At 44.7% G+C, this 27,237-nt stretch overlaps 1 protein-coding gene across 5 annotated transcripts in view; it reads left to right on the top strand.

Moving 5' to 3' along the window:
* The window catches only part of BRD8 (bromodomain containing 8), a 66,046-nt gene that overhangs the window by 12,543 nt on the left and 26,266 nt on the right, over positions 1-27,237 (top strand). Inside the window, exons 5-22 of one of the 5 annotated variants that reach the window (XM_083182164.1) lie at positions 1,771-1,893; positions 2,362-2,442; positions 2,532-2,596; positions 3,512-3,648; positions 4,121-4,339; positions 4,460-4,592; positions 4,902-5,075; positions 6,863-7,131; positions 7,774-8,151; positions 8,236-8,323; positions 8,455-8,495; positions 8,578-8,798; positions 8,908-9,000; positions 9,867-9,935; positions 11,500-11,677; positions 13,124-13,228; positions 15,405-15,449; positions 16,324-18,959. In XM_083182164.1, coding sequence (XP_083038290.1) covers positions 1,771-1,893; positions 2,362-2,442; positions 2,532-2,596; positions 3,512-3,648; positions 4,121-4,339; positions 4,460-4,592; positions 4,902-5,075; positions 6,863-7,131; positions 7,774-8,151; positions 8,236-8,323; positions 8,455-8,495; positions 8,578-8,798; positions 8,908-9,000; positions 9,867-9,935; positions 11,500-11,677; positions 13,124-13,228; positions 15,405-15,449; positions 16,324-16,383 — 2,479 coding nt within the window. In that variant the 3' untranslated portion in view covers positions 16,384-18,959. Of the gene's footprint in view, positions 1-1,770; positions 1,894-2,361; positions 2,443-2,531; positions 2,597-3,511; positions 3,649-4,120; positions 4,340-4,459; positions 4,593-4,901; positions 5,076-6,862; positions 7,132-7,773; positions 8,152-8,235; positions 8,324-8,454; positions 8,496-8,577; positions 8,799-8,907; positions 9,001-9,866; positions 9,936-11,499; positions 11,678-13,123; positions 13,229-15,404; positions 15,450-16,323; positions 18,960-27,237 lie in introns of those variants that run through there. The other 4 variants (XM_083182160.1, XM_083182159.1, XM_083182162.1 and 1 more) reach the window with 4 other exon arrangements.

The following is a 27,237-nucleotide window of genomic DNA, read 5'->3' as shown; positions in this document are numbered from 1 at the left end:
CCACGGGTTTGCAGGGGCTGTTGGGACTGCCTCTGGGGATGCTGGAACCACTGGGCTACTGAGGATCCCTCCAACCACCCTGATAATCCAATCACAATGCTGGAAATGTTGGTCTCCCCGGTGACCGTTATTTGTTGAGAACTGGCTTATTAGGTAATTTAATATTTATATTTGGTACTTGTTTCCTAGCACGGCGCCAGCGATGGAATCATAGTAAAATGGTCCCTGAGACCCGATTTTACATTGGCCCCAATGTGAAATGGTCCTCAGACCCCAATTTTTATTGTTTCCCAACCCTGATGGGTCAGATGCCCCCCCTATTAACGCCACCCCACGATCAACGCCAACCCAAAACGTGGTGGCGGTATGCGTCCTCCAACCTTTTCATACCCCCACTATCCACTTCGGCGTGGAGTTGTTTTTATATAGTGTGGCGAGCGCAGCGAGCCACCGAGCCCAAAGCGTAGCGAGCTTCGGGTTGCCGTTCATTGTGGGGTGCCGTTAACAATGGGGGGGGGCGGAGCATTTGTCATGTAAAATACCCATAAGGGTGGGTATACAATGAAAAATCAGGTCCATTGACCCATTTAACATTGTTCCCTATGTAAAATTGCGTCCATCGCATCGGTCGCATCGCATGCCTTAACTTAGGGCATGCGATGGACGCGATTTTTTCATTGTCGGGGAAAAGGCTAAAAATAGCCCTAAAATTGCGTCGGTCGCGTCCATCGCATACCTTAACTTAAGCTATGCGATCACTACGACGGGCGTCATGCTAGGAAACAAGTACCTTATATTTAATATTGATTATTTTCTAATTCTTGTGTACAGCGGGTGCACATTTTTGGACTTACATGCTAGAGTGCAAGATAGAACTGGCTGGGGCGTGTGATTACAAAAACATGATCTGGCATGTCTGATATTGTAAAAGTAGACATAATTAATATAACATAATTCAATCAAATATTAAATACTGTCTATAGCAAAACCATGCTCAGAATAAGTCTAGTGTCCACTACAAAACCATGCTGCACGGCAGGTGGGGCAGATGTAACATGCGCAGAGTCTTAAGCTAGCTATACACCTAAAGATTTATTGTCCAATCTGGCCAAAATCTGGAGGTATAAAAGGGGCAAATGACAATGAATACTTGTTCCGAAATACTGAAAAATACTTTTGGGCAGTTTGCCAGCATTTCTGAACTTTCTCCCATATGCTACCAGATTTTTGTTTCAACCAGCCAGGTTTTCCAGTAAATCTTTAGATATATAACCCGCTTTAGATTTGGGTAGGGTGTGTTCAAACTGAAATAGAAATTATCCGGCATTTACCCAGCTCAGGATAAATATAATATCTCTGCACCTGTTACAATCAGATGCACCTGCAGTCCTACATGGTTTTGCCCACTAATTTCCTTTTGTGCTTTGTTAATATAGCTGAATCAGGCCCATAGTCTCTATATGCATCCCATTTAACAGACCCATGCTTTGTAATGTTCCGGTACCCGTCATAATCACTAAATGCCTATCCCATATCTCAGTCATTTGTCATTTACTTCCAATACGTTGTTCAGTCCATTGCGCATCATATCTGGAGATCGTCGTGGCTGCCACAAGGTTACCTGGGACAGTGAATGGCATTGCATACGATACCAAAAGGACCATGTGTATAGTGTGCAATCCTAACCATCGAGGAGTTGCGAGGATGCATACAATGCCTTGGCTGTGTATAGGGACCTTACGGGCTTCTCACTTTGTATATGGTTTTTAGACGGAAACGAGGAGAACGTGGAGAAGTTGTGGAGACAGTTGAAGATGTAATTGTACGGAAACTGACAGCAGAAAGAATTGAGGAATTGAAGAAAATGATTAAGGAAACACAGGAAAAATATAGGTGAAATTTGTAGTTTTTTTTTATTTATTTTAATTTACAAGACATTGCCATACAGAGGGGTGGATGTAAAAAGCGTTGTTATGGAGGATGTATGGTATCCATGCCGTCATGTGCTGATACCCCTTCTCCCCTATGTATGAAGGAGAAGTGTGCTCATTCATACATCGCTGCTGCTCTTTACAACATAGTGCACCGATGTGCAGGACAATGTATGAACTATGTGGAGCTTTTGTCAATGTCGATTTAGTGTCCTTTTGGTGTCCACCTATTGATTGTGAGCTAATCCACACTAACATGTAATGCAGGGTCTATCAGTGACCAATCTAGCTTGGCACATTAATTCTTTAAGAACACAATGAGCATTATTAAATGAAGTTTACTATGACAATAAAGCCTCAGTGCTTTCTAGTAGGAGTTTGTTTATTAGACTGATTGTCCTCATGAAGAATTTTCACATTCGATTGTCAGGAAATTGAAGAAGGAAGCTGAGCTGATTCAGTGTGGACACATGGACAGCAAGTTGGAGGAACTGTGGAATTTCATTTTGGCGTGGGTTCTCCTTTTGTTATACACTTCTATATCTCCATCCGCTGCCAGTTCTGTCTTCCCTTTTAAATCTCTTTATCTGTATACTACAGCAATAAGAAACAAGAAGAGGAGGATGCGGAGATGAAGAGAAAAGCCACCGATGCTTCTTATCAAGGTTCGGGTGATAATGAAATTAGAATATATTTGATTTAAGATTAATATTCTTGTATTTTGCAATTTATACAGTTAAACTGTGTGCATATTTAACGATCCCCAGCACCACCGATATTGTTATCAGTGGTGGAAACTATATAGAGCATACACACTGACAAATATCGTTCATGATATCCGTCTGTGACCTTACCCGCTTTGTGCATGCAGTCCCTGACATTCTTGTCAGATTGAACTGTTGAGCTGCATGTACAGACGATAGGGAGGGTTAATACAGGAGCTATTTGCACTATATATTAACAATATCGCTATTGTCCAGGTTGTTATCGCTATATTGCCCAGTGTGTAAGCTGCTTAGAACTCCTGGATAGCATTTGTAGTGTCCTTGTCATACGTAGCTTTTATTTCAGATATTTTTATTGAAGTAGCCGAGGAAGTTACAGCAATGCACAAAAAAATAGACCTTGGTACAATAAAGTAGAAACAAATATAGATAGCAACAATACACAAAACAAAATAGATATTGGGCACAATTAAAAAGACACAAATAACTATAATAAAATATTTGCCACCTAATAAAACCAAATACCACACAATTAAAAAGCAGAATAGCCATTGGTTGTTTTTTTTGAACAATAGTTTTAATTGAAATATTTTGTTCCGTTAGTCACGGAAAGGGAGGGACTTAGGGAGGTACACAAGGGTATAGCTTGTTTTTTAATTCATTACTTGACTTAAAACCGCTACAATATCTTCTCTTAGGGCTGTTATATTAGTAATGCGAAAGACATATCCATTATTTTTTTCAGTTTACATTTAACCTTCTGATTATTTTTTATTCAAATTTTGTCCTGTTTCCAAGTATATACATAACTGCAATTGAAGATTAATTTTGTACTGCTGCATTTAATTATTTCAGCCCGCCAGGCAGCTAAGAATATTCCTCGTAGAATTTCAAGTACAATCAGTCGCTCCTCTATTGAATCTTCATCTCCTGGAGGAGATTTTGGCTTAGGAGACCTGACACCAAGTAGCATTGAGGAGGGAAGTGTTGGGGTAAGTACTCTTCAGAAAAAACTTTAGGGTCCTATTCAGACTTGATCGCAAACTTGCAGATGACTGCGAGTAGTTAAATTTTTTTTTTGTATTTTTATGCCTCCCAAAGAAAGAAACCTTCTGTGCAAATCTGCGTGTTCGTAGCAAAAATGTCACTATCATGTCACACATCCGTACGCAATTCACGAACCATCAAATGGTTTTTCCACTCTGTGCAAGCGTGTGTATGGATGACCACCAGAACTCTGCGACACAGACAGGTGGATCGTGGCAGAACATGCTGCCTTCCTGTCAGTCAAATTGCGATGATGTATTTTCCTTATATTCTATCGCTATTTTGGTTTACGCGTGCGCAACCATTCGATAATTGAATGGATTGGAATTCCCATGATAGCGATCAACTCTGAATCAGGCCCTTAGTCTTTTGGCCTCTGTTCTTTAGATATGTTTTTACTATTTTTTTTCTTTACAGGTAAGTGGGGGGTCTTTAACAAGCACCCCAGTCTCTTCCTTCATTGGCATTTCTGACACCCCTCCTCCTCCTTCTGCCCCCTTGGAGTCCTTGTTGACCCCTATGATGGATGACTCTCCCCAGAAAAAGATGGTGGGACAGAAAGCAACTCCACCCCCCTCCCCGCTGTTATCGGAGCTCTTGAAGAAAGGCAATCTGTTGCCCACGAGTCCCCGGCTGGTATGGAACCCCACCCTGGTCTTCACAGAGGGTGCCCCAACACTACCCATAGTTTTACCAAGGGAGGAAATTCTGCTCATAGTCAAGTTTCTTGCCATATCTGTTTCTTTTTTTTAACAGGTCAGTGAGAGTGAAATGACTTTAACATCTACTCAGATTACCACTTCTGGTGTATTAATGGATGTTGGAGTCCTTCCAAGTCTTCATGGAGGTGAGCTGCACCCTGTTGCAGGCACAATTCCGGCAGCTTCAGGTATGCAACCTAAATATAGTTGTGGCAAATAAAATGAAACAAAAATTATGGCCCTGTTATCAAGATAAAGGTTTGTCTGCCTCATAAGGCCTATTACATCTTTCTAAACCCCCTTTTTTTTTGTCTTTGATCCCTTTCTCTTGTACTTGATCCTTGCCTCCCATGTTTGTTTACATCAATCCTGTTTCCTTTTGTATTATACTCCCCCCCCCCCCCCTTCTCTCTTGTCCCTTTTTTATTCTATTACCTTTTTTCAATCTCTGGCCTCCTCTCTTGTTCTGTTGTCCCTTCCTGTTCTTGCCCTGATAGGTGCTCCCACTCTGTCCCGGCTTCTAGAAGCTGGTCCTGCACACTTCGCTCCATCTCTCGCTTCCTTCTCTGCTGCTACAAGTGAATCTCTGTCTAAATCTTTGCTGACCCCTATAGAGTCCCAGGCCACCATTATTATGATGTCAGCACTGCCAATGTCTGCAGCTGTCCCAGGTAACTTATGCCTTGGGCTTCATGCTTGTTTTATTAACTTGAGTTAAACTGCTTTAATTTGAATTACTTTAATGCACTTAATTTTCTGCAAATATGTTATTTCTGAGCACTGCCAGTGTTGGAACTTTCTATTTTCTTTTTTTTTTTTAAACTAAAATAAACTTATTTAGAGGACATCTAAGATACCTTTCAGAAGCTATCTTGTAATATTTAATATCTCTGAAAAGACCAAAAAGGAGATGTAGTAGAGTCAACTGATCAGCTCCCAACGGTCAGTTTACAGGCTGTTCGTGGTATCTGTGCACGTTCTTTGTTGCAGATACCGCCTCTTGCAATCATACATTGAGGAGTAGTGTTCAAGATGATGCCAGGGACTAGGCATACAAAAACTAGGCAACATTTTGTCTGGTGCCCTCTAGCACCACCAACTGTTCTGACCATGACCAAGCTCCCCTCTCAGCACAGTACCCATGAACCTGCAGCACAGATCACAGTAGCAGCCAGCAGCACCCATCACCACTCGCCCATAGCCATCCTCATCCATAGAGCCGTAACTAGACATCTACACTTTATGCCTGTCCCAATCTGCCACTGTCAAGGTGAGCCGTCTCTATGCTTGGAATGCATGCCACTAGGCATTTACCAACTTGCCTATGCCTAGGGCGGCTCTGGGTGCTGCTGGGGAGGGATTTGGGTACTTGTGTATTATCAGGGCGCCCGGCTACGCTACATTTTCAAGGTAGGCTAAACTACGTTGTCAGCGTAGCCGGCGCCGTGATAATACAGGAGGCAGCACTGGGAGCAGGGTGATGTGGTTTATACTTACCCTCCTCCGGACGGCGTTCTCTGATGACTCCCTGGCGGCAGCGACAGTCACTCCCCGGCGGCAGTGTTCAGTCCCCTCCTCCGGCACTCACAGCGGATGCTGTATGTAATTCAGCGTTGTGCTGCTGGCAGCGCATCACATGGTTTCCCTGCTCCCCCAGCGGCACTACACTAATTGCATACAACATCCGTGGCGAGTGCCGGAGCAGGGGGACTGAATGCGACTGCCTGGGAGTCACCGTGGATCCCAGCGTGAGTCAGTGGGGATCGACGCGGTGCCCGGGCCGGAGGAGGGTAAGTCTAGACCAGCCATTTTACACCCACTATCCATGTCATACCCCCAGTATCCAAGTCAGCATGGAGTTGATTTTATAAAGTGTGGCGAGCGCAGCGAGGGGACGCATATCCGCTTCGGGCTCGGTGGCTCGCTGTGCTCGCCACACTTTTTAAAATCAACTCCACGCCGACGTGGATAATAGGGGTATGACATGGATAGTGGGGATATATTAAGCATTGTGTATTTTTAGGGCCCCAGAGACACTTACGTAGTTTATGTAGCCAGCTTAGTGCTGTATTGGTATTCTGAATACACCACTACGTAATGGGCGCCCTGATAATACACAAGTACCGGGATTTGTTACCAGCGCACTATACACGCAGTGCCGGTTCCCACAGAACGTACAGCCTCAATAGACACTTCGCCAAAAAGGGAATTTAACAAAGTATAAATAAATTCCGCCAATGCGAGGGCCTGCTTTGCTGGGCTAAATGATCCAGTAATTCGGAGGAATGGCTGTAATCATACATTTCCCCCTGTGTTTGAAAAGTGATAGTTAGGGGCTGATTGGTGGTACTATATCTCTCTTCAAAATTAGTAGATCTCCTGCTATAAAAGTGATTGTTGAAAAGTTGATGAGTGGAACTCTACATGATAATCAATGGAATTGTATTTGATTATATAGTGACCCAGCAAGACGACTCTGAATCTTCTTCAGATCCACACACCGTTACAGTGTCCATGGACAGTACTGACATTTCCATGATCATAGATTCCATTAACAAAGAATGCCTTGCAAGTGGTGATGGAAGCTCACAATCTAAGGCTGAGTCTTCTTCAGAAAGCAAGGGAGATCTGGATCTGGCAGAGAAGATGGATATTGCAGTATCGTACACGGGAGAGGAGTTAGATTTTGAAACTGTTGGTGACATAATTGCAATAATTGAGGATAAGGTAAGGATATACATGTATGAGCCAAAAAATGTTTTCTAACCATCTACATTTGAAGAGAACTAATAAACATGGAATGGTATCAGGATTCTGGCGGTCACAAGACTGACAGCACCACCCCTTCCGACTACTGGGATCTTGACTGCCGGTATGCTAACCGCATCCCATAAGCGCATAGTAAATGTTCTGTAAAGGGGTTTTCATGTCTATCAGAATAGCAGAAATATAGATAGGTAACAAATAGGACAGACGTTCCCAAACGCAGTCCTCAGAAAACCTTAATGGCCCAGATTTTATGAATACCCAAGAGCACAGACCGTTAAATCATATTGAGTGAAGTACTAATTAAGTCATCTGTACCCAAGCATGGTCATCCTTAAAACATGTGTGTTTGAGAACCGCAGCAAATAGATATGAAGCTGTGACTTAATACTGCAAAACTATTTGGTTGAGGTGCTATAATTCAAATATAATTGAAGAAATTGTATGGTTGTCTGACAAAATGATTAAAACAAGGAATTGATAATATTTCATCAGATACTTTTGACCGGAAAGTTTATTATATGGTTGAAGGCTTGTGAATAACATTCCAAATTGCCTTGTTAATCATACTGTTATTTAATTATGCTTTCACTCTTTAAATAGGTGGATGACCATCCTGAAGTTCTGGATGTTGCTGCTGTTGAGGCAGCCCTTTCTTTATGTGAAGAGAATGATGACCCCCAAGCACTTGGTGGGCCCTGGGATCAGGATGTACAGGGACATACTGCAAAACAAGAGACCCTTGCACAGTCTCTTATTCCGGGGCCCAAGGAGTCAGACACAATAATGAATATAATGGAGCTGACTGCTGATATAAAAACGGAACCTCCAGAGACGGAAGTAGAGCCTGCTCCATCAGAGACTTCTTCTGTCAGTTCTCATTCATTGTTTCAGCTTGGACCTCCTGAAGAAGCCTTGAGAGGAACCACTGTAGAAGAGCCAGTTAAAGAAGAGGAAACAGAACACCAATTGAAAACTGAGGTACTTTTTATATATAAATAAGATTGCGTTACATAGGAAATATTTTGTGTGTGGCTACTTATCATTCTTCTTTTTTTCATTCAGGAACCACATTGTGAAAATTCTCAGAGTGAGGCTTTTTCTAATGAAGAGGAAAAGGGAATTGGATCGGAGGAAAGCCCTGTGCTAATTGGTGCGAATTGAGAGCAATTGAAAATGCATATGCTAGGTCTGGGGTAGCATTAAGATTAGACCAGAGTTGGGTAAACATAAGCAATGTGTAATTAGCTATGCATGTTCTCATTGTCTTGCTCCCGTTTCTAGATACAATGAAATCGGAACCTCCATCTAGCAGTCAGAACAAGGTATCCTTGCTGTGCCATTATGTCCTCTTTCTTTGCAGGATTGTAATCCGAATGAAAGCTACATTCATATTTATTTTTGCAGGACTCTCAAGGAGAAGAGGAGGAAGATGATGATGATGTAACAAGTGACGCTGGCAGTCCAAGTGAGCCCAAGGAAGAAGAAGCAGGGGAGGAATATTTGTCAGAGATGGATAATGAGCCACCAATCAGTGAGAGTGATGATGGGTTCAGTATTCACAATGCCCAACTCCAGTCTCACACACTTGCTGATTCTATCCCCAGTAGTCCAGCATCCTCCCAATTGTGAGTAACCTCTGCTTATGCCATGTTTGTCTTCATCATTATTTTGAAAATATCCTGACATGTAATTTTTATTCTATTTACAAATATATATATATTTTTTTCATTTTAGTTCAGTCTGCAGTGAAGATCAAGAAGCAATACAAGCTCAGAAAATATGGAAAAAAGCTATTATGTTGGTATGGCGGGCAGCAGCCAATCACAGGTCTGTAGTTATAATGCAGTTATAATGGTGGTGTAATAATGTTTATTATTATCAGAATGAACGCACTTTATTATTTTGTAATGTTAGTAAAATGTTGTAATTTTGCATAAAAAGTATGACTTTAATTTATGGTAAGTTTTTTTTTTTTACTCAGTCATTGAAGAACACGTTCTCTCCCCAGATGGGAAGGTTACCTGAACAAATAAGCACCTTCAGGCACCGAGGGGTAAATGTATGAAGCTTAGGTGAACGGTATGTGCAAGGTGATAATGCTCCAGCCAATCGGCTCCTAATGGTCAATTTACATATTGGAGCTGATTGGCTGGTGCATTATCACATTGCACATAACGTTCTTTATGGGGATAGATACCACTTCTCCAAGCTTCATACATGTACCTCCCAAATAAAAAATAACATACCTACCTGGATATAGAATTAGCAGTGCATGTTTTAGACTTAAATCATATGAATCCTCTGAGTACTCTTAATTCAAAAATGTATCATACTCCACATGGGCAGTCTGGTGCAACTAGCTTAATGGTGCTGCTTTATTCTACATTCCTGCAAGTGTCATTTCGGATTCCTGAAATACATTACAATAAAAAAATGTGAATAAATACATTCTACCAATGACAAAGCAAATATTAAATAATTCTTACACATGTAAGCAGAATTCAGGAGATGAAAGGGGTAGGGGCAGGGCATTTTTAAACCCACTGGAATTTTAAAATCTTACAGAAAACACAAAGTAGTGCTATAAGGCTGTAATACTGAAGATACCTTTATATCTATGTGAAGTTAAGTTCTTACATCAAATGTGTACAAAATATATTTTCTTGAACTCATGGTCATGTCTTTCTATACAGATATGCCAATGTCTTTCTTCAACCCGTAACAGATGATATTGCTCCTGGCTATCACAGTATAGTGCAAAGGTAAGATGGTTATTCGATGATATCAGAAAAGTCACATTTCTATTTGATATAGATATAGCGATTATTCTAGAACTCCTTTGTAATTCTACCTTTTGTTACCACATCCTGCGTCATGGACAGCTGTTGGCAACCCAGCAAACCTTAACCTGCAGCCCCAATCAGCGTTTACCAGTTTGATTACTCTGTGCTAGCAGTCAGAGCGTAAAGGAGGCCATACATCAGCAGGTGCAATCTGCTAACTTGCTGGAACATTTTAAAAATAGCCCTATCCTGGGATCCCCACCAGAATCGGGAGATAAGGGTTCCTCTGGTATCCACTGAGAAACACTGGCTTCTCCTTGGGTTTGGGCCCTCAATACATTGTAGAATATGGGCACCTTTTAGACAATGGGAGCAGTTTACGTCTGTCACATGACTTCTGCAATACATACAGAGGTCATGCAGCACTTGAGAGGAGGAAGAGGCAGCAAATGTTCTCCTTCCTTTCTCTGCATGTTCCATACCTCCCAATAGTTAAACATGCAGAATTAGGATCTATAAATCCTTACTCTATTCTGCTCAGATCCTCCCAGATATGTCCAATTTTTGACTGAGGTCCTGTTGGGATCTGTAAATTAGTGGCATGTTAGGATTGGGGCTGCGGGTGTGCCAAGGTTGTTTTTATGCTCTTTTCTTACTCTTGCAAATTAGGGTTTGTGGCACTTTTCAAGGTTGCACATGCATCACTTGAAGTATATTAAGTTGCCCATCACTGATCTAGGGTTTATACCACTCTTCTATGAGCAATGCTTGAAAAATTATTTAGCTATTGGTTTTGGCTTCCTCAAGCAGCCATTCTTTTAGATTAAGTGGGCAGTATGGAGGGTTTAATGGTTAGCATTACTGCTTCACCGCACTGAGGTCATGGGTTCGATCCTCACCACAGAGTGTCGTTTGCATATTCTACACCATGAATATACATGGGGAGGAAGCGGGGGTACTCTGGTTTCTTCCCACAATCTAAACATATACTGGTTGGTTAATTACAAAAAAAAAAAAGATCTCTAGTATGTGCATGTGCAAAGGTTTAGGGCCGACTAGATGGGCCAAGTGGTTCTAATCTGTCTTCAAATTCTGTTTCTGTGCTGCTAAAGTATGTAAATAGACAGGAATATAACTGCAACAGAAGAAACCAATGACTAAATGTAATAGCCTCTGTGTTCTACAGTTGTGGGACCTTTGTGCAGATCTGCCCATTTCTTTAAGCGAGCAATCATTTACAAGGCAAAATCTGGTTGGTTTGCCTTGTAAACATTTGCTGTTTAAAAAAAAAAACAAAAACAGACTCTCACAAAAATCCTGCATTTCCGGAATGCGGAGGCTGTTACATTAGCCCCGATGGTATATTTTTTGCATTTACCTGTTGTGGTTCGTCCCACAATGAATAAATAATTTTTGACAGAATGTTTAACATTTTTTCTGTTCAAGGTATCACTGGCAACATTTTTTTTAATACTTTTAACCCTGATAACATTGTTTGCTTATCACAGTATTGCCATCACTTTACGTTCCTTTTTCACCCAAGGCCCATGGACCTATCTACTATAAAGAAAAACATTGAGACTGGTATAATCCGGAGCACAGCTGAGTTCCAGAGGGACATCATGCTTATGTTCCAGAATGCTGTAATGTATAACAGTTCTGATCATGATGTCTATCACATGGCAGTGGAGATGCAGAGGGATGTACTGGAACAGATCCAGGTACGGCTAGTAATTGTGGTTAGCATAAAAATTGTTTGTAACTTTTAAATATATTAATTATTATGGACGAATACTTATAGTACTTTAGGTACTTGTGTAGTTTCAAGGCGCCAGCATGGTGCCTTGCGTCTGTGTCCAGCTGCGGGGCTGTAAGCTCCATGCCAACGTGGATAGTTCGTACCCCCACTATCCACGTTGGCATGGAGTTGATTTTAGATAGCGTGGTGAGCGTAGCAAGCCACCGAGCAAATAGCGTGGGCGAACGCCGGGATCCCGACCGCCGGGATTTCATACTGAATCCCATACAAGGTGGTATGATACAGGTTAATTTTATAGGAGATATGTACGTAGGTTAACTACTCCGTATATATCGAAAGAGCGCCACACAATCGGAAAAATTATAATCGTTATAAAATTTATTTATTGACATACACATACATACACTCCTTTAAGAAAGATTCAATATGAGGTTGTCGTGGTAACCAATAGTCCGGAATTTAATGATCCCTCTTTGTGCAATAAATGAAGATATTTTTAGATAAACTCTCCTTAGGTGGAATCCACAAAGGAATCCTACATTACAGATGTGCTTGAAGATAAATAGAAAATTGAGTTTAGCAGGTGCTGGTAATCCACTCTGTCCGCAGACAGCTCCAGCTACCCCGCAAGCGGTCGCCGCCTGTTGACGACCCGCTGATGTCACAGTACGCAGGGAGCGAGCCGTCCGCCTCACCCGGACTGTTGATTTTCATTAAGCCGGAACTAGCCAGTACTGTCGGTGTAAAGACGGGAAGACTCCTGATGTAAGGCAGGTTTTCCTTCTGAAGAAACCGCTGTACATTCCCATAGCGGAGAAACGCATCAAGGGGCAGAGTCTGCATATACTTCTATTTATAATAACTCTTGGTTGTACCTGCATAACCACCTTTGACCAGCTTTAACCTAACCTGCCGGTTCTTACACTGCCTAACATCAGAAGTTTTCCCTGTGCCCACAAGCGTCTTCACACCGACAGTACTGGCTGGTTCCGGCTTAACAAAAACCAACAGCCTGGGTGAGTCTGTATATACTGCTCACAATTCCAGCAGCTCCCGGCAGATCAGCGTATTCCAACCGAGCTGATGCCAAAGGCGGACGGCTCACTCCCTGCTCACTGTGACATCAGCGGGTCGTCAACAAGCTTCGACCACTGGCAGGGTAGATGGAGCTGTCTGTGGACAGAGTGTATTACCAGTATCCAGTTTGCTATTTGGGAGCAGCCATCAGTTCTACTTGATATTAATTATCCCTATCCAAGGGTGATTTTTTAATATGTGCTCCCGATTGGCTTTGTTTTTGTTTTTTTAGGAAACTACTGTAGCGTATGTAGATTTTAGCTACAAAGAGTAGAGCGTTTTTAGTGTGTGTGTCCTTCTACATAACAACTGTTCATTCTTCCCATGACAGCAATTCCTGGCCACCCAGTTGATAATGCAGACATCTGAATCTGGAATCAGTGCAAAAAGTCTGAGGGGTCGAGATTCCACACGCAAGCAAGACGCCTCTGAAAAGGTACGGTTTTGCCAATTGCTGCTTAAGTCAAATCAAATTACTTTTACCATTAATATTTGAATCTAAAATGTTTGTGATATGTAGAGATAAGATAATGGCTTACTTACTGACCTATTTAATACTAAATGGATAGAGGCAGTCAGGGGATGGAACATGTGGATGCCCAGCGTTTTCCCAAAAAAATGGTGGGTGTGCCCAGCAAAGCGCTGTGTGTCCCCATCCGAGCGCAGGCATGTTCTTCGTAAATAAAGTCAGCCTCGACTGATTGTTATTTACGGAAGGGACAAAAATCATTTCATGGTCTGCGATTATCAAATAATTTTTGGCCCATACGCTCCCATGCAGATGGATGTGTGAGGGAAACATCCATTCGCATTGGGCAGGGATGCACGCATGAATTAGATCCAAAGCCTGGTGGTTTGGTTAGTCAAGATCAGTCAAATGTCTCCAATAAACAAGTAATAATACCAGGCTGGTGGGCTGTGGTTAGGTACTGCCTATTTGTCAGTTCAGTGCAGCCTCATATGTTGAGGAAATGCTATGTCACTAATATGCTGAGCTTCAGATAATCAATGAGATTAATTCATGCAACAGTATTTAAGTAAAACCCTCATTGCTCTAATTTAACACAGGATTCTGGTATTCTTTTCAATGTCATTTATTATTTCTTCAGTCCTTGGGCCACATTGGTAGATAGCCATAATTTTAGTGTAAAATACATACAATTTTCCAGGAATACCGTATTTCTCCTTCATCCACTAGGTGGCACTGGAGATCTACAGTGGGGAATAGAGGGCGACCACTAGGAGCTTGGGCACTATAATAATTATAACAGTGTGGCTAGCTCCTCCCCTCTACTTCCCCCTGCCTGGCAGTTTTAGAATGTGCCCGGGGAGCTGGGTGCAACGTTTTGCCCTCTAAGGGCAAATAGAAATTTTTATTATTTTTTTATTGATTTATTAAATATTTACATATGAGGACAGACAGGCAGCTTCTGCCGACTGCCTGTCTGCGTCGCGGGAGCTGCCGGAGGGGACCCCTGCGCCACTGAAAAGCTCTTGATGGGATAGAACAAATTGTTGCTTCTGTAGTGACTCCAACCAACCCAAGTCACATATAGCTCTCCTTTTACAAAATGTGTGCTCCCTCTTCCACGCACAAACAAAGCTTCTGTAACCTGTTTCTGAATTTTGTTTCTCTAAAACATATTAGTCCAAATGCCTCACCTATAACATCGTTGTGCTGACAATTCATTTCTTAGTATGTAGCACATATTCCTTGCACATTACCTGTTCTGCATTGGGAATGAGATGGATCCCACTGAGCAACTTGTCCTCACTTGTAAGACTATGCTCCACAGTACAGTAGCAGCCTGTCTGATTTCACTGGTGAAGGACAGGGCCTCTCTGCATGGCTCGGGACTCAAAAAGTCCCCACAGTTATATGGAGAGAACATACTGAATGCGGTATAGGCAAGATAAATGTCCTGCTTCTTGAGGAACACACATAAAGTTGCCATAAAGGTTGTGATGGTATATGTTTTCCGACCACCATAAACTGGGGCGCTTGTATCTTAATCAGTAAATGCAGCTGCGCTGGTCACATTTCCTTGATATTACCTACTATTAAGGATGAGGGGGCAGCAAATCAATGCATCTATGTCTTATTCTGTTAATGTGTGTATATGTTATGGTATTAATTGCCTTGTCTTCCAAGGGACATCCAGTAATGTTGCAGGGGGGCTTTATGAAAACTGTTCTGTGAAAAAAACAACCCATGGATTAATGTCAGTTTTTGGATGAAGGAAACAGATTACATGGATAATAGTGATAGTACAATGTGATCAAACATCGGTGCAAGAATCAAGAATGTTAATTATGACAACAGGGGTTTCTTATTATGATTGTGAGTAGCAAGAGAAGCCAGTACTAGTATAACATGCTGGGACATACCAAAGTAACATACCCCCCACCCCTATAGAAAAACACCACACAAAAGCAAAACACAGATAAATGGGAAAAAGCACCTGTAGCTATATTTCAGTCTTGTGTTTCCCATAAAGGCTCTGTGTCCAAGTCCTGGCTCCTCTTCTGCTTTTGTGTTGCCAGCTTCTCTATGTCTTTTGTTGGAGAGTCTCAGTGGAATCTGACCTGTTTTTGTGTTTGTCCTTTAACAGGACAGTGTCCCCATGGGCTCTCCTGCCTTCCTTCTCTCTCTTTTTGTAAGTATTGAATAGCTGCGTTATGTTGGAGGAGATGAGTGTCTCAAGATCCTCCATCCTTCGATTAGAGCTGTTAGAGAAAGTCATCAATGTTGTAACAGTCTGCTCTGTGTCTGCTCTGTAATGCTTTCTTATGGGGCGTACACATGGTTCAATGCAGAGGCCGTCCATACCGATTCAATATTAACGGTCGCCGGGGCCCGGCAGGAGAGAGCAGTGAAGAGGAGGGATGGATGGATTCCGCGGGGGCAGGGGGGGGGTATGCTGAATAGAGCAGCATGGAACTGCCTTCGATCTTCCAGATCGAAGCAGAAAAAGACTTGTCTGCCAAGTCTATTTTTGCTTTTGATCGCGGGGCCGCACATCGGGATCGAATCTAGATCAAAAGCAGTTAACACTGTTCGATTTTTAAGATTTGATTTCGATTTGATTTTGCTTCTAGAAGCAAAATCGAAAATGTGTCCAAATCGAACCATGTGTACGCCCCATTGGTGTCCCTTTCTGTCTTTCAAACTGATATTTATGTTTCATTTATACAATGATACCTGTTGATTCTATGACTTCATCACGCCTATGTAGAAAGGTCGCAGTTTGTTATCCAGTGCATATTACAGACATATTTATTCCAGTGTAGCTGTGTTTTCCGTAAATGCAACAAATCAGAGTTTTGAAATGTGAATACAGACAGGGTTAAGGCAGGACTAGGATGAGAAGGCAGAAGTTCCCAGCTTAGATTAACTCAGGTATGTGAGCCTTTCCGATAGCACGGACATGCAAATCCCTTAGTATTTGCTGTGCCAGAAACCATTATTCTTCCACAAATAACTCTTGTTACGCTATGCATTTCCTTGATGATTTCTACTTTATTTCACAGGATGGAGGAACTCGGGGCCGTCGCTGTGCAATTGAAGCAGATATGAAAATGAAAAAATGAGGTGGCAGCCTGTGTACTGTGTGGTGCACAACGTAATAGTAGTGAAGATTGATTGTATTGTGTCTATAACAGAGCAATGTCCTTTTCTGCAAGTTAGTTTGTAACCCCCAGTATCTGGGTCTCCTAGCTAGCACATTTCTGTTTGCATGCCCTCCATGAAGTGGCAACACAAACAGTATTGTTTGACTTGTAAATATGTACATTGAGATTGCTAGAACATACTTTCTAAATAGCGGTCACTGTTACAACATTTCTACAGTTCAGTTATACTTGAACTTTATTTATTGAAATGGTAGGAAGTCGCTTTCCGCTGTCGTTTTGTTTTGACCTACTGTGCTTGTCATTCGTTTTGAAACTACACTTCATGATGGATATGATAACGGAAGAAATCACAAGCCTGTGAGAAAATGTTTGCTTGTTTAATTAAGTCGTCTTTCAGCAGCCTATACATTTCTAACAAAGTCCCCCCCACCCAGAGTCCCTATGGATTTAAGTGTACATATAGCATTTACACTTACCCCTGGACCGGACTATACTTTTGTGGTGGAGAATGCTGAATGCTTTCTCCTGTGTGGGTCCCGACTTCAGCGTCAATCTTCTGGCGGTGCAGGGGGAATACGGATCTGGCTCCTAACACTGACTGTGGGTCCCAACTGCAGCTGCAATCTGCTGACTAGGCGGGGAGTTGTGACTCTGGCTTCTCGCGCCGGATCGCTGCTGAGGTGTGCTGCTGCCTTCTTCCTAGTTTTTTAAACAGGTGCAGTGTACAAGTGGCTACTTCTGCCTCGATGTACAGTGGTTTCAATTTCCAGCAGCAACGGAGATCGTGTTTGCAAGGTCCCTTCCTCAGTCTAGGATCTTCATTATGGACGATCCAGCGGACTTGAACAGACGGCGGCACACCTGGCAAACCGGCCCAGCAGTTCAACAATGCTGGGCTAAAGCATAACGTGATTGTCTCACATCATTCTCTGGGACTTCCTCTTCAGTGGGTGAGGTCTCTCTGTCCCCTCCTTTCCTTGTTGTAGACAACTGCACATGGAGAGGGGAGAGAGAGAGTATATTGCAGCAGCAGCCTCTCTCTGCAGCCCAGCACACATGCTGCTGCTGTGTGCCGCACTGGGGAGAGTGATAACTACAGAAGCAGTCAATCCTCAAACTTCCTGCCAACGGCATAACCATGTGTGGCGTGTGCAATATTTCCTTAGGAGGGAGGCTGGCCACACCTCCCTGCATTGGTCCACCACCCCACCCAGTTACCTGGGCCTGGCACAGCTGTTGGCGCACATGTTTGTGCCCTCCTACAACTTCTATTAAACAGATTCTTGGAAATGTTTTATCAACAGTCTGTCCATGTCCACACAGCCAGTGTCCTGGCTCATAATAGCCTTCTGCTACACTAAAACAAATAATAATAAATGATTGACTAAACAAAATAATTTATGTATGCTACAATTTGGCATAAGCGAAGTTGGTTTGTATAGACTTTAATTGTGGTAGTGGAACCGCAGTCCATTGTTTTAAATTTATTTTCAAAGTTAAAAAGGATATACTTCGTATATGGATTGGAAACTACAATTGTCTATTTATTTGTGAAGGTTGTAACATGACCAACTGTAATATATGTCTCTTTATATTTTGTGTATATGTTGCTTCATTTGAAATAAAAGTACCACTTTGGATATATATAAAAATTACTATGTCAAAATCCATTGCATTTGTTTTATATTCTCTTTTTATTATGCACAGCACACTGGTATAACTGCAATAAGCCTATTTAATTTAGTGTCTTATTTTTAGATAAGTATGCACTCTTACTATGTATGCCTAGTTTTTTTTTTTATTTTTTTTTTATGTATTGCTCCATAAACCTTTCCAGAATTTTTTTTTTTTTTCTACGACAAATCTTCACCAGTTTGGATTTCTCAAAGAAGATTTTAATTTGACTGGAAGGGCTGTTGTCCTGGAGAGAGATCCTGGACCCAGGCTACTGATAGTCTTCACTTTCCATAAAAATGTTTGGTTTATGCTTTCTATTGAAAGAAGATACCTGGTTGTCATCTGTAAGAAGGGGATTGTTGAATATATCATCAACGAAGCATGCTAGCACTGGGGGCAGTTGATGTCACTGAACATTATTGTTTAATGTGTATGACCTGTCAGGCATGTCCAAACTGTGGCCCTCTAGCTGTTGTGAAACTACACATCCCAGCATGCCTTGCCAAAATTTTAGCATTTCCTAATAGCAAAAATGTGGCAAGGCATGATGGGACTTGTAGTGCATGCCCTTTTAGGTGAGTGAAACTTATTGTTGCATTTTTTTCTTTTATAACAATGTTTTACAGCCTATTCTAGATCTGGACAATGTCCCTTTTTATGTACTTACTGTGAATCTGCGAATTAGACTGCTGCACAGTCTCTTTCTACTTTTGATCCTGGGGCCATGCACTCACTTGCTATCGATTTTCGACTATACAGTCAAAATCGATGGCCAAAATTGCACCGTGTACACACCATAAGGTTCTAGTGTATTTGGGATTTGTTTATGATTAAATGTTTCTGTCATTTGTATTGTTTATTTGTACTGAACTGCATTTACCTTAGTATGTTGCATGTAAATTGGTTGTGATATTTTCTCTTTTCTTCTTCGAGTCCTCCGGAGACACAGGGCTATGCTGGCTATAGGTGGTGTGGTCCAGGCAGGCACCAAACGGGTTAAAACTTTTACTGCTTCCAGGAACCGGGCTCCTCCCCTCAGGCTACCAATTTTTCGTTTGGTGCAGCAGGAGCAGCACCTTCTTAAGGGGAAGACAGCCTGTTTTGATTTATTTATTATTTACACTGGGCTGGCAGCGCTGGGCGTCTCAAGGACACCTACGCTGCCACCCCACCACCCCTGGCGCCGGCGGCCAGAGCACCACGACAGGGTGAGTGCCTTGGCCGGGATCCCCAGTAGCAGGACCCACAGCTGCAGACACCGCCGGGGAGCAGGTAAGAGGCACTGGGCTCCTATCGCGACTCGAAGCCCAGCGGGTGAGGACCGCCGGACTGTGCTGGCCGAGCGGGGACCGGGTCACTCGGTTCCCCGCTAGACCACCAGGGTACAGGCAGCGGAGACATGGCGCCGGCAGCGGGGATACCCGGCAGGGATCCCCGCTGCTTCACTAGCGTTGTGGTGGCCATTTTCCCTGGGGCGGCCCCCAGTGTCTGCAGAGGGAGGCTGGTTCTCTCCGTTGGCCCCTCCCCCGGGCCTGCAGGCTCCAAACTCCTGAGGTTTTCGCACTGCACATGGAACGGCCATTGCTGCCTAGTCCAACTGCCTGCTGCACCTCCGGAGAACCAGGGCTGTCTCCAGTATACCTCTCCTCCACAGGACAGGCTATACTTCCTGCCTCCTGCCACCCTTGTGGTTTTTGGTCAGTTGAAAGCTGCTGTATTTATTATTTTTAATTTATTACTGGCATTGTATGTACTGCTGTTTGCTGGGGCTGCTGTGTGGTTGTTAGCTGCTGCTTCAGACCCTCACTGCACTTGCAGCACATTGCTCAACCTATATTCTCACACCAAGGGGTGTTGAGTAATTATTTGCCTCCCATTAATATGTCGATGTAAAGCACCCAAGGAAACCGGAGCCCCTGTGCTGCGCACTTCCACTTCTTGTGCCGCGGGTCTGTCCCCTCAGGATGAGGTTCATGGCGACCTATGCGCATGCTGTCATACTCGTCAGCAAGAGCTGGCGGCCACCTTATCTACTAATGAGCCAACGTGGGCCTCTTCCCTCACTCCGGTCATGACATAGTTGTTGGACCGACATACATCTGCTCCCCCTGCACAGCCTGCTCTACCGGTGGCTCCCTCCGCCTCGGTCCAGGGAGGCTTGCCCCATGTGTTGGAGCCACCCTGGGTTAGCTCCTTGACCGCATCTGTTGAGGGCCTACAACAGATCCTGAGCAAGAAGCCAGCCAAACGTCCGGCATTGCTCCGGAACGATCCCCCTCAGCTCTTGGGGGACACTGATACAGACACAGATCAGGAGCAGTTGGACCCTGAACCCGCTGAGGTTGACCTCCCTGTGGATTCTCAGGATTCCTCACCTAGGGCCTTATTTTGGTTCATTCTTTCTGACAAAATCCTTCTTAGATGGGCAAAACCATGTGCACTGCAGGTGGGGCAGGTGTTACTTGTGCAGAGAGAATTAGATTTGGGTGGGGTTTTACTTCAAAGTGAGATCTATATTGCAGTGTAAAAATAAAGCAGTCAGTATTTTCCCTGCACAGAAACAAAATTACTCACCCAAATCTAATTGTCTCTGCACATGTTACATCTGCCCCCCCTGCAGTGCACATGGTTTTGTCCATCTAAGAAGGATTTTGTCAGAAAGAATGAACCAAAATAAGGCCCCTAGTGTTGGTGTAGAGGCTTTGGTCAGAGCAGTCAGGGACATGGGCGAGGATGAAGTACCAATACCCAAGGGCCCAGTCTTTAAACGGAAAAAGAACACTTCCTCCTTTTCCCTAAGTCAGACCAATTAGAGGAGATGCTATAGGAGGCCTGGGCTACCCCTTATCGAAGATTTCAGATCCCCAGACGGTTACCCTCTCTTTATCCCCTCCACAGGAGACTCGGGTTAAGTGGGAAACTCCGCCACCTGTGGATGCTCATGTAGCTCGCTTGGTGAGGGCCTCTACCTTGCCCATCCCTAATACCACTTCCTTAAAGGAACCTATGGACAGGAAGATGGAGATCTTTCTAAATATTATTTCCTCTACCTCCCCATGGCAGCCAACTCATGGGTTAAGTCCCGAAGGGTAGTACTCTGGAAGGAAACAAAAACGGAACACTGGCCCCTATATAAGCCACACCTCCTAAGGACTCAGTGTCTTTTTTTTTCCTTCCAGGGTAGTGGAAGGGCTTACCCTGAGCTGCGCCCTCTCCGCTGCCTAGAGCAGTTGGGGTTGAGGCATGGAGTTAAAATACGGGTCCCCGCTGTCGAGGGCAGTAAGGGGTACCTGGGGTCTGCTGGAGCCGGTGCCGGAGGTTTTTTCTAAACAGATGTGAGCAGTAGCGTGGTCCAGGAGCGGCGGCGCGAGCATGGACCTGGAAGCTGGCGGGCGTCGGGTGTCCGGCGTGTGGCGTCTGACGTCAGGGGCGCCGCGCAGAGACGCAGTGACCAGGCGCCCCGTCGGGCGTGTAGCCCAGAGATCACATGCTGTGGCGTCTGACGTCAGGGGCGCCGCGCAGGGACGCAGAGACTGGGCGCCCGTCGGGCGTGTAGCCCAGGAATCACGTGCTGTGGCGTCTGACGTCACAAGGGCGCCGCGCGGACCACGGGGCGCGTCACTGAGGCGCGACAGGAGGCTTAAAAGCGGCAAATACAAATGGAGAAGCTGCTGGGGTGCAGTGGAGTGTCCGGGCACAAGGGCAGTATATTCCAGCAGACGGTAAGACTCCGCTGACAGCGTTAAGCTGGAGGAGTTGTCATCATCCTTATTGTGTGTGTCATTGCTTTCAGCTGCAGGCTGATAAAGCTGTCATTATGGATGAGGAGAAAAAGCAGCAGAGAAAATCAGGGTAAGCCAGAGATAGGAACTGTTTTGGAAGCGTTGTGGTACTGACTATTATATGTGTGTTTGTAGATCAGATACAAGCAAGGGGCAGTCGGAGGCAAAGGCTAAACATAAGAAACATCACCCTGCTAAATGCAGTCTGTGTGATAAAGCCCTGCCGGATAAATGGATAGGATCCGCATGTAATGCCTGCAAATTAACCCAGCAAATGGGTATGCCTCAGATGACTGAATTGGTGTCTATGCTGACGACCGCTTTGGCTGACACTTTTATGACTAAGCAAGATGTGGAAAGAATGCAAGCAAAAAGGAGCAGAGCGGAGCTCTCAGGGGGGTCCCAGGACTCTGCAGAGGGCCCAGCTTTTAGAGAGGAGGAAGTAGAAGAAGGAGAAATAACGCAGGATAAGGCGGAGGCAGACTTTAACCCTGTGTTATTAGAGAACCTGTTGGTTCTTATCAACAAATCTCTGAAAATAGAAGAGACTCAGGAAGAGGAGAAATTGCAGGATCTGCTTTTCCAGGACAAGAAGAAGAAAAGCAAGACATTTCCATTATCAAAGCCGCTGAAGGAAATGGTAGACGAAGAATGGAGGCACCCGGATAAAAAAGTGGCGGTGCCGCTTAGGGTATCTAAGATGTATCCATTCGATAGTGAGCAGGTGAAACATTGGGAGGAGGCCCCAAGAGTCGATGCGGCTATCGCGAGAATTTCCAAAAAAACTACGCTCCCACTAGAGGATGCAAATATTTTCAGAGACGCTATGGAAAGGAAGATTGAGGTCAGTCTGCGGAAACAGCACGTCACCTCGGGTGCGGCAATTAAGGCGTCCGCAGCTATGGCAGTAACAGCCAGGGTAATGAGGTCCTGGTGTCATGACCTAGAGTCAGACACGCTGGATGGAATTCAGAGATCAGATCTGATAAAAACCATCCAGAACATTCAAATTGCCGTGGAGTTTATGTGTGATGCGTCTGTGGATGCAGTAAAATTGGCGGCAAGGTCAAGCGCTACTACAGCGGTAGCAAGAAGAGCGCTCTGGCTTAAACCATGGGCAGCTGATACGCAGTCAAAACAGAAGCTGTTGTCTCTGCCGTTTCAAGGGCAGTATTTATTCGGCTCCAAGCTCGATGATATCATCACGAAGATCTCGGGTGGTAAATCAGTGTGGCTGCCACAGGATAAGGGGAAGAAGCCCTTTTTCAATAGATCGCTTAAATTCCAATCACCGGATTTTAAGGAAGCGAGAACATATAGGCCAGGGAGAAGCTTCAGAAGGTCTTGGGCAAATCGGAGCTTTTTTCGAGGCCAAAGGGGCAGAGACGGAAGATATTCCGCAAAGCACTCTAGCCAATGATGCCAGAGTGACAGTTGGGGGCAGGCTGCTGCAGTTCAAGCAGATTTGGTCCCAGTCTGTCCAGGACAAATGGGTACTCGAGATAATAGAATCCGGGTACAAAATAGAATTTGCGAAGTTTCCGGGTTACTGGAAGACGGAGTCTCCAATACCTCGGGATACGCGAGAAAAAATTGCGTTGCTGGACAGCCTACAAAAAATGATCAACCAAAAAGTGGTAGTGAGAGTGCCAAAAGAGCAAGAATGGAAAGGTTGCCAATCAAGATTTTTTATAGTCAAAAAGCCTTCAGGAGGTTTCAGGACTATCCTGGATTTGAGAAGAGTAAATGCCTTTATCATAACAAAAAAATTCAGGATGGAATCACTGAGGTCTATCCTACCGGACATCGTGGAGGGGTCATTTCTGACTACAATAGACCTTCGGGACGCATATCTGCACGTACCGATACATGCGGGGCACCACAGGTACCTAAGATTCAGTCTTGGAGGGGTAACATATCAGTTTGTCGCCCTGCCATTCGGCCTGGCTACATCTCCAAGGACGTTTACAAAAATACTGGTGGTATTGGTCGCCAATCTGCGACAGCAGGGGATCTGCGTGTGGCCGTATCTCGACGACTTGTTAATTATGGCAAGAACAAGGAGGGAGGCGGAGAGAAGCACGTCGCAAGTAAGGCAATACCTGGAGCTACACGGGTGGTTGATAAACCAGGAGAAGAGTCAACTCATCCCGGCGAGTGTAGTAAAGTATCTAGGCGTCTGGATAGACACAAATCACATGACAGTCAAACTAACAGAGGGCAGAAGGGAGAAGTTAAGAGGCGAAATATCTTCTCTCCAAAGCAAAAAAGTCGTTTTTTCAGGAGACTGCATGAAAGTGCTCGGCCTCATTTCGGCAGCATTAGATGCCGTACAATGGGGTCGGTTCCATATGAGGGCTTTCCAAAGCTGCTTCCTTATGCAGTGGGATGGCGATGGAAAAAACAAATTTCAAAAGATTGCCCTGTCAAAGAAGGCTCGTCAGGATCTAGCATGGTGGTCGGTCAGACGGAGGCTAGAGGAAGGAAGAATGTTCGCAGTGACGAGACAGAAAGTGGTGACCACGGATGCCAGCCTGACAGGCTGGGGAGCGGTCTGTGGAGAGCAGATGGTTCAAGGGGTCTGGACCCAAGGAACAAGGATCAAGCACTCCAACGTCCGAGAGATGAGGGCGGTGCTTATGGCCTGCATACACCTGCAAGAAGCCCTATTGGGAAGTCATGTTGTGGTAAGGTCCGACAATCAGTCGGTGGTGTCTTACCTAAACAGGCAAGGAGGGACAAAGAGCCGAGAGCTCATGGCAGAAGTATCGGAAGTAATATCCTGGGCAGAGTGCCATGTAAACAGTCTCACGGCAGTGTTTGTGGCAGGCAAAGAAAACCTGCAGGCAGACAGCCTCAGCAGGCAGCTCATGCAGCCGGGAGAATGGGAGTTGTCCCCAGAGGTGTTCGAGCAAATCATAAAGATGTGGGGTCAACCTCAAGTGGACCTCATGGCCACAAGGAAGAATGCAAAGCTCCAGAGGTTCTTCTCAAGACATTGGGAGCCTGGGGCAGAGAAACAGGATGCGCTGACGGCAGTATGGGAAGCGGAATTCGTATACGTGTTCCCGCCGTTCCCTATAATAGCGAGGCTGCTGAGGAAAATTCAGCAAGGGAAGGTGACGGCAATAGCGATACTTCCGTACTGGCCGAGGAGACCGTGGTTCTCCAAACTGCTGGAGATGGCGATAGCGGACCCATGGCACCTGCGGGATCTAGACAACTTAATAGGTCAAAACAGGTTATGGAGGGCACAGCTCCTTACCTGGAAACTGACGGCATGGCTGTTGAGACACAAATGTTAGAGAGGAAAGGATTTTCCAGCAGAGTAGTAAGAACCTTGCTCAAAGCCAGGAAAAGATCTACGTCCATTACGTACCACAGAATTTGGAAAAGGTACGTGGAGTTTTGTAGGTCAAAAAACAATCAGGCAAAGGAAGTAGGGATGGTGCTGGAGTTTCTGCAACGGGGGCTAGACAAGAACTTGTCCGTAAGTTCGATTAAGGTACAAATCTCGGCCCTGTCGGCCATGCTGGACTGGAAGTTAGCAGATAATAAATACATTCAGAGGTTTATTCAAGCAGCTAAACGAATAAAGCCGTCCTTTCATAACCCGCTGGCACCTTGGGACCTTAATCTGGTCTTGAATGCGTTAGTAGAAAAACCCTTTGAGCCGATGCAGGAAGTGTCATTAAAAATGCTTACTATGAAGGTGGTGTTTTTAGTCGCAGTCACATCCGCGAGGAGAGTATCGGAACTCCAGGCTCTTTGGGCAGAGCAGCCTTTCCTGAATTTTTTTCCGGACAAAGTGGTCCTAAGAACGAACCCGCAGTTTCTGCCCAAGGTGGTGTCCGCCTTTCATATTAATCAGGAAATTATCCTGCCTTCATTCTGCACGAATCCTGCTAACTCAAAGGAGGAGAGGCTACATACCTTAGATGTAGTTAGAGCATTAAAAATATACTTGGAAAGAACTAAGTCTCATAGAAGAACGGAAAGGTTGTTCGTGCTGACCGAAGGAAAGAATAAAGGGCAGGGGGCCAGCAAAACTACGATTTCAAGATGGATCAAATCTTGTATTGTGGAAGCATATAAAGTTAGGGGTCAAGCCCCACCTGTAGGCTTAAAGGCTCATTCAACAAGAGCAGTATCGGCCTCCTGGGCAGAAAAGGAGGCGGCGTCAATTCAGGAATTGTGTAAGGCAGCATGCTGGTCCTCAGTACATACCTTCACCAAGCATTACAGAATGGATGTAATGGCGTCGGCAGATGCCCGGTTTGGTAGGAAGGTGCTGAGCGCAGTTGTTTAAAGTGAGGTGATGTAACCCCTATTATTATTATTTCGTTATTGTTATTATGCCCACCCAGTGTGGTAACTGCTTGGGTATTACCCATGAGTTGGCTGCCATGGGGAGGTAGAGGAAAGTACAGATTCTCCTACCTGTTAATATGCTTTCCTCTACTCCACCATGGCAGCATTATCCCGCCCGGTTGTTGGTGGTTAAAACTGTTTAAGTGAGATGTAACTATGTATATGTTGGCTATTTAATCAAGACACTGAGTCCTTAGGAGGTGTGGCTTATATAGGGGCCAGTGTTCCGTTTTTGTTTCCTTCCAGAGTACTACCCTTCGGGACTTAACCCATGAGTTGGCTGCCATGGTGGAGTAGAGGAAAGCATATTAACAGGTAGGAATCTGTACTTTATGCGCATGCCGGTGCAATTACCAGGCCCACCTTGGCCTCAGCATGGGTAGCTAAGGCTCTGACGGAGTGGGCGGACTCCTTAGTCAGGGGATTATCCAGCAGCACCCCCCGAGAGGAATTGCTGCCCTTAGCAAGTAACGTACAACAGGCTGCCTCTTATTTGGGAGAAGCAGCCTTGGACGCAGGGGTCCTGGCCTCAAAGATTTCTGCTTCTGCAATTTCTGCCAGACGGGCCTTGTGGCTTTGTTCTTGGTGTCCGGACGCGGACTCTAAGAAAACACTAGAGGCGTTGCCTTTTACAGGAACGATCCTCTTTGGATAGAATTGGACAAGATAATTGCCGTTCCTTTCGCCCACAGGGTAAGGCACGTGGACAGCCTTTTCCCCGATCACAGTATCAGACCTCCAAACCTCCTAGGTAACGCGGGAAACAATCCTGGTCTACCAGTCGTCCAGAGCCCAAACAGTCCGTCAAGCTCGCTGCCTGATGGGGCGGACCTCCACCTGGGGGGCCCCTGAGTGGGGGGTCGTCTGCTGAGATTTTCTGCCTCATGGCTGGACACAACAACAGACGGTTGGGTCCACGATGTTGTCATGCAAGGTTATGCTCTCACATTTCGCCATCCCCCCCCCCCCCCCTCAATGCTTT

This window comes from Crinia signifera, chromosome 4 (genome assembly GCF_055691185.1).
Source record: "Crinia signifera chromosome 4, ASM5569118v1, whole genome shotgun sequence".
In the NCBI taxonomy this organism is placed as follows: Eukaryota; Metazoa; Chordata; class Amphibia; order Anura; family Myobatrachidae; genus Crinia; species Crinia signifera.
The sequence above is the reverse complement of the archived record's forward strand: the minus strand, read 5'-3'. Positions and strand labels throughout refer to the sequence as shown.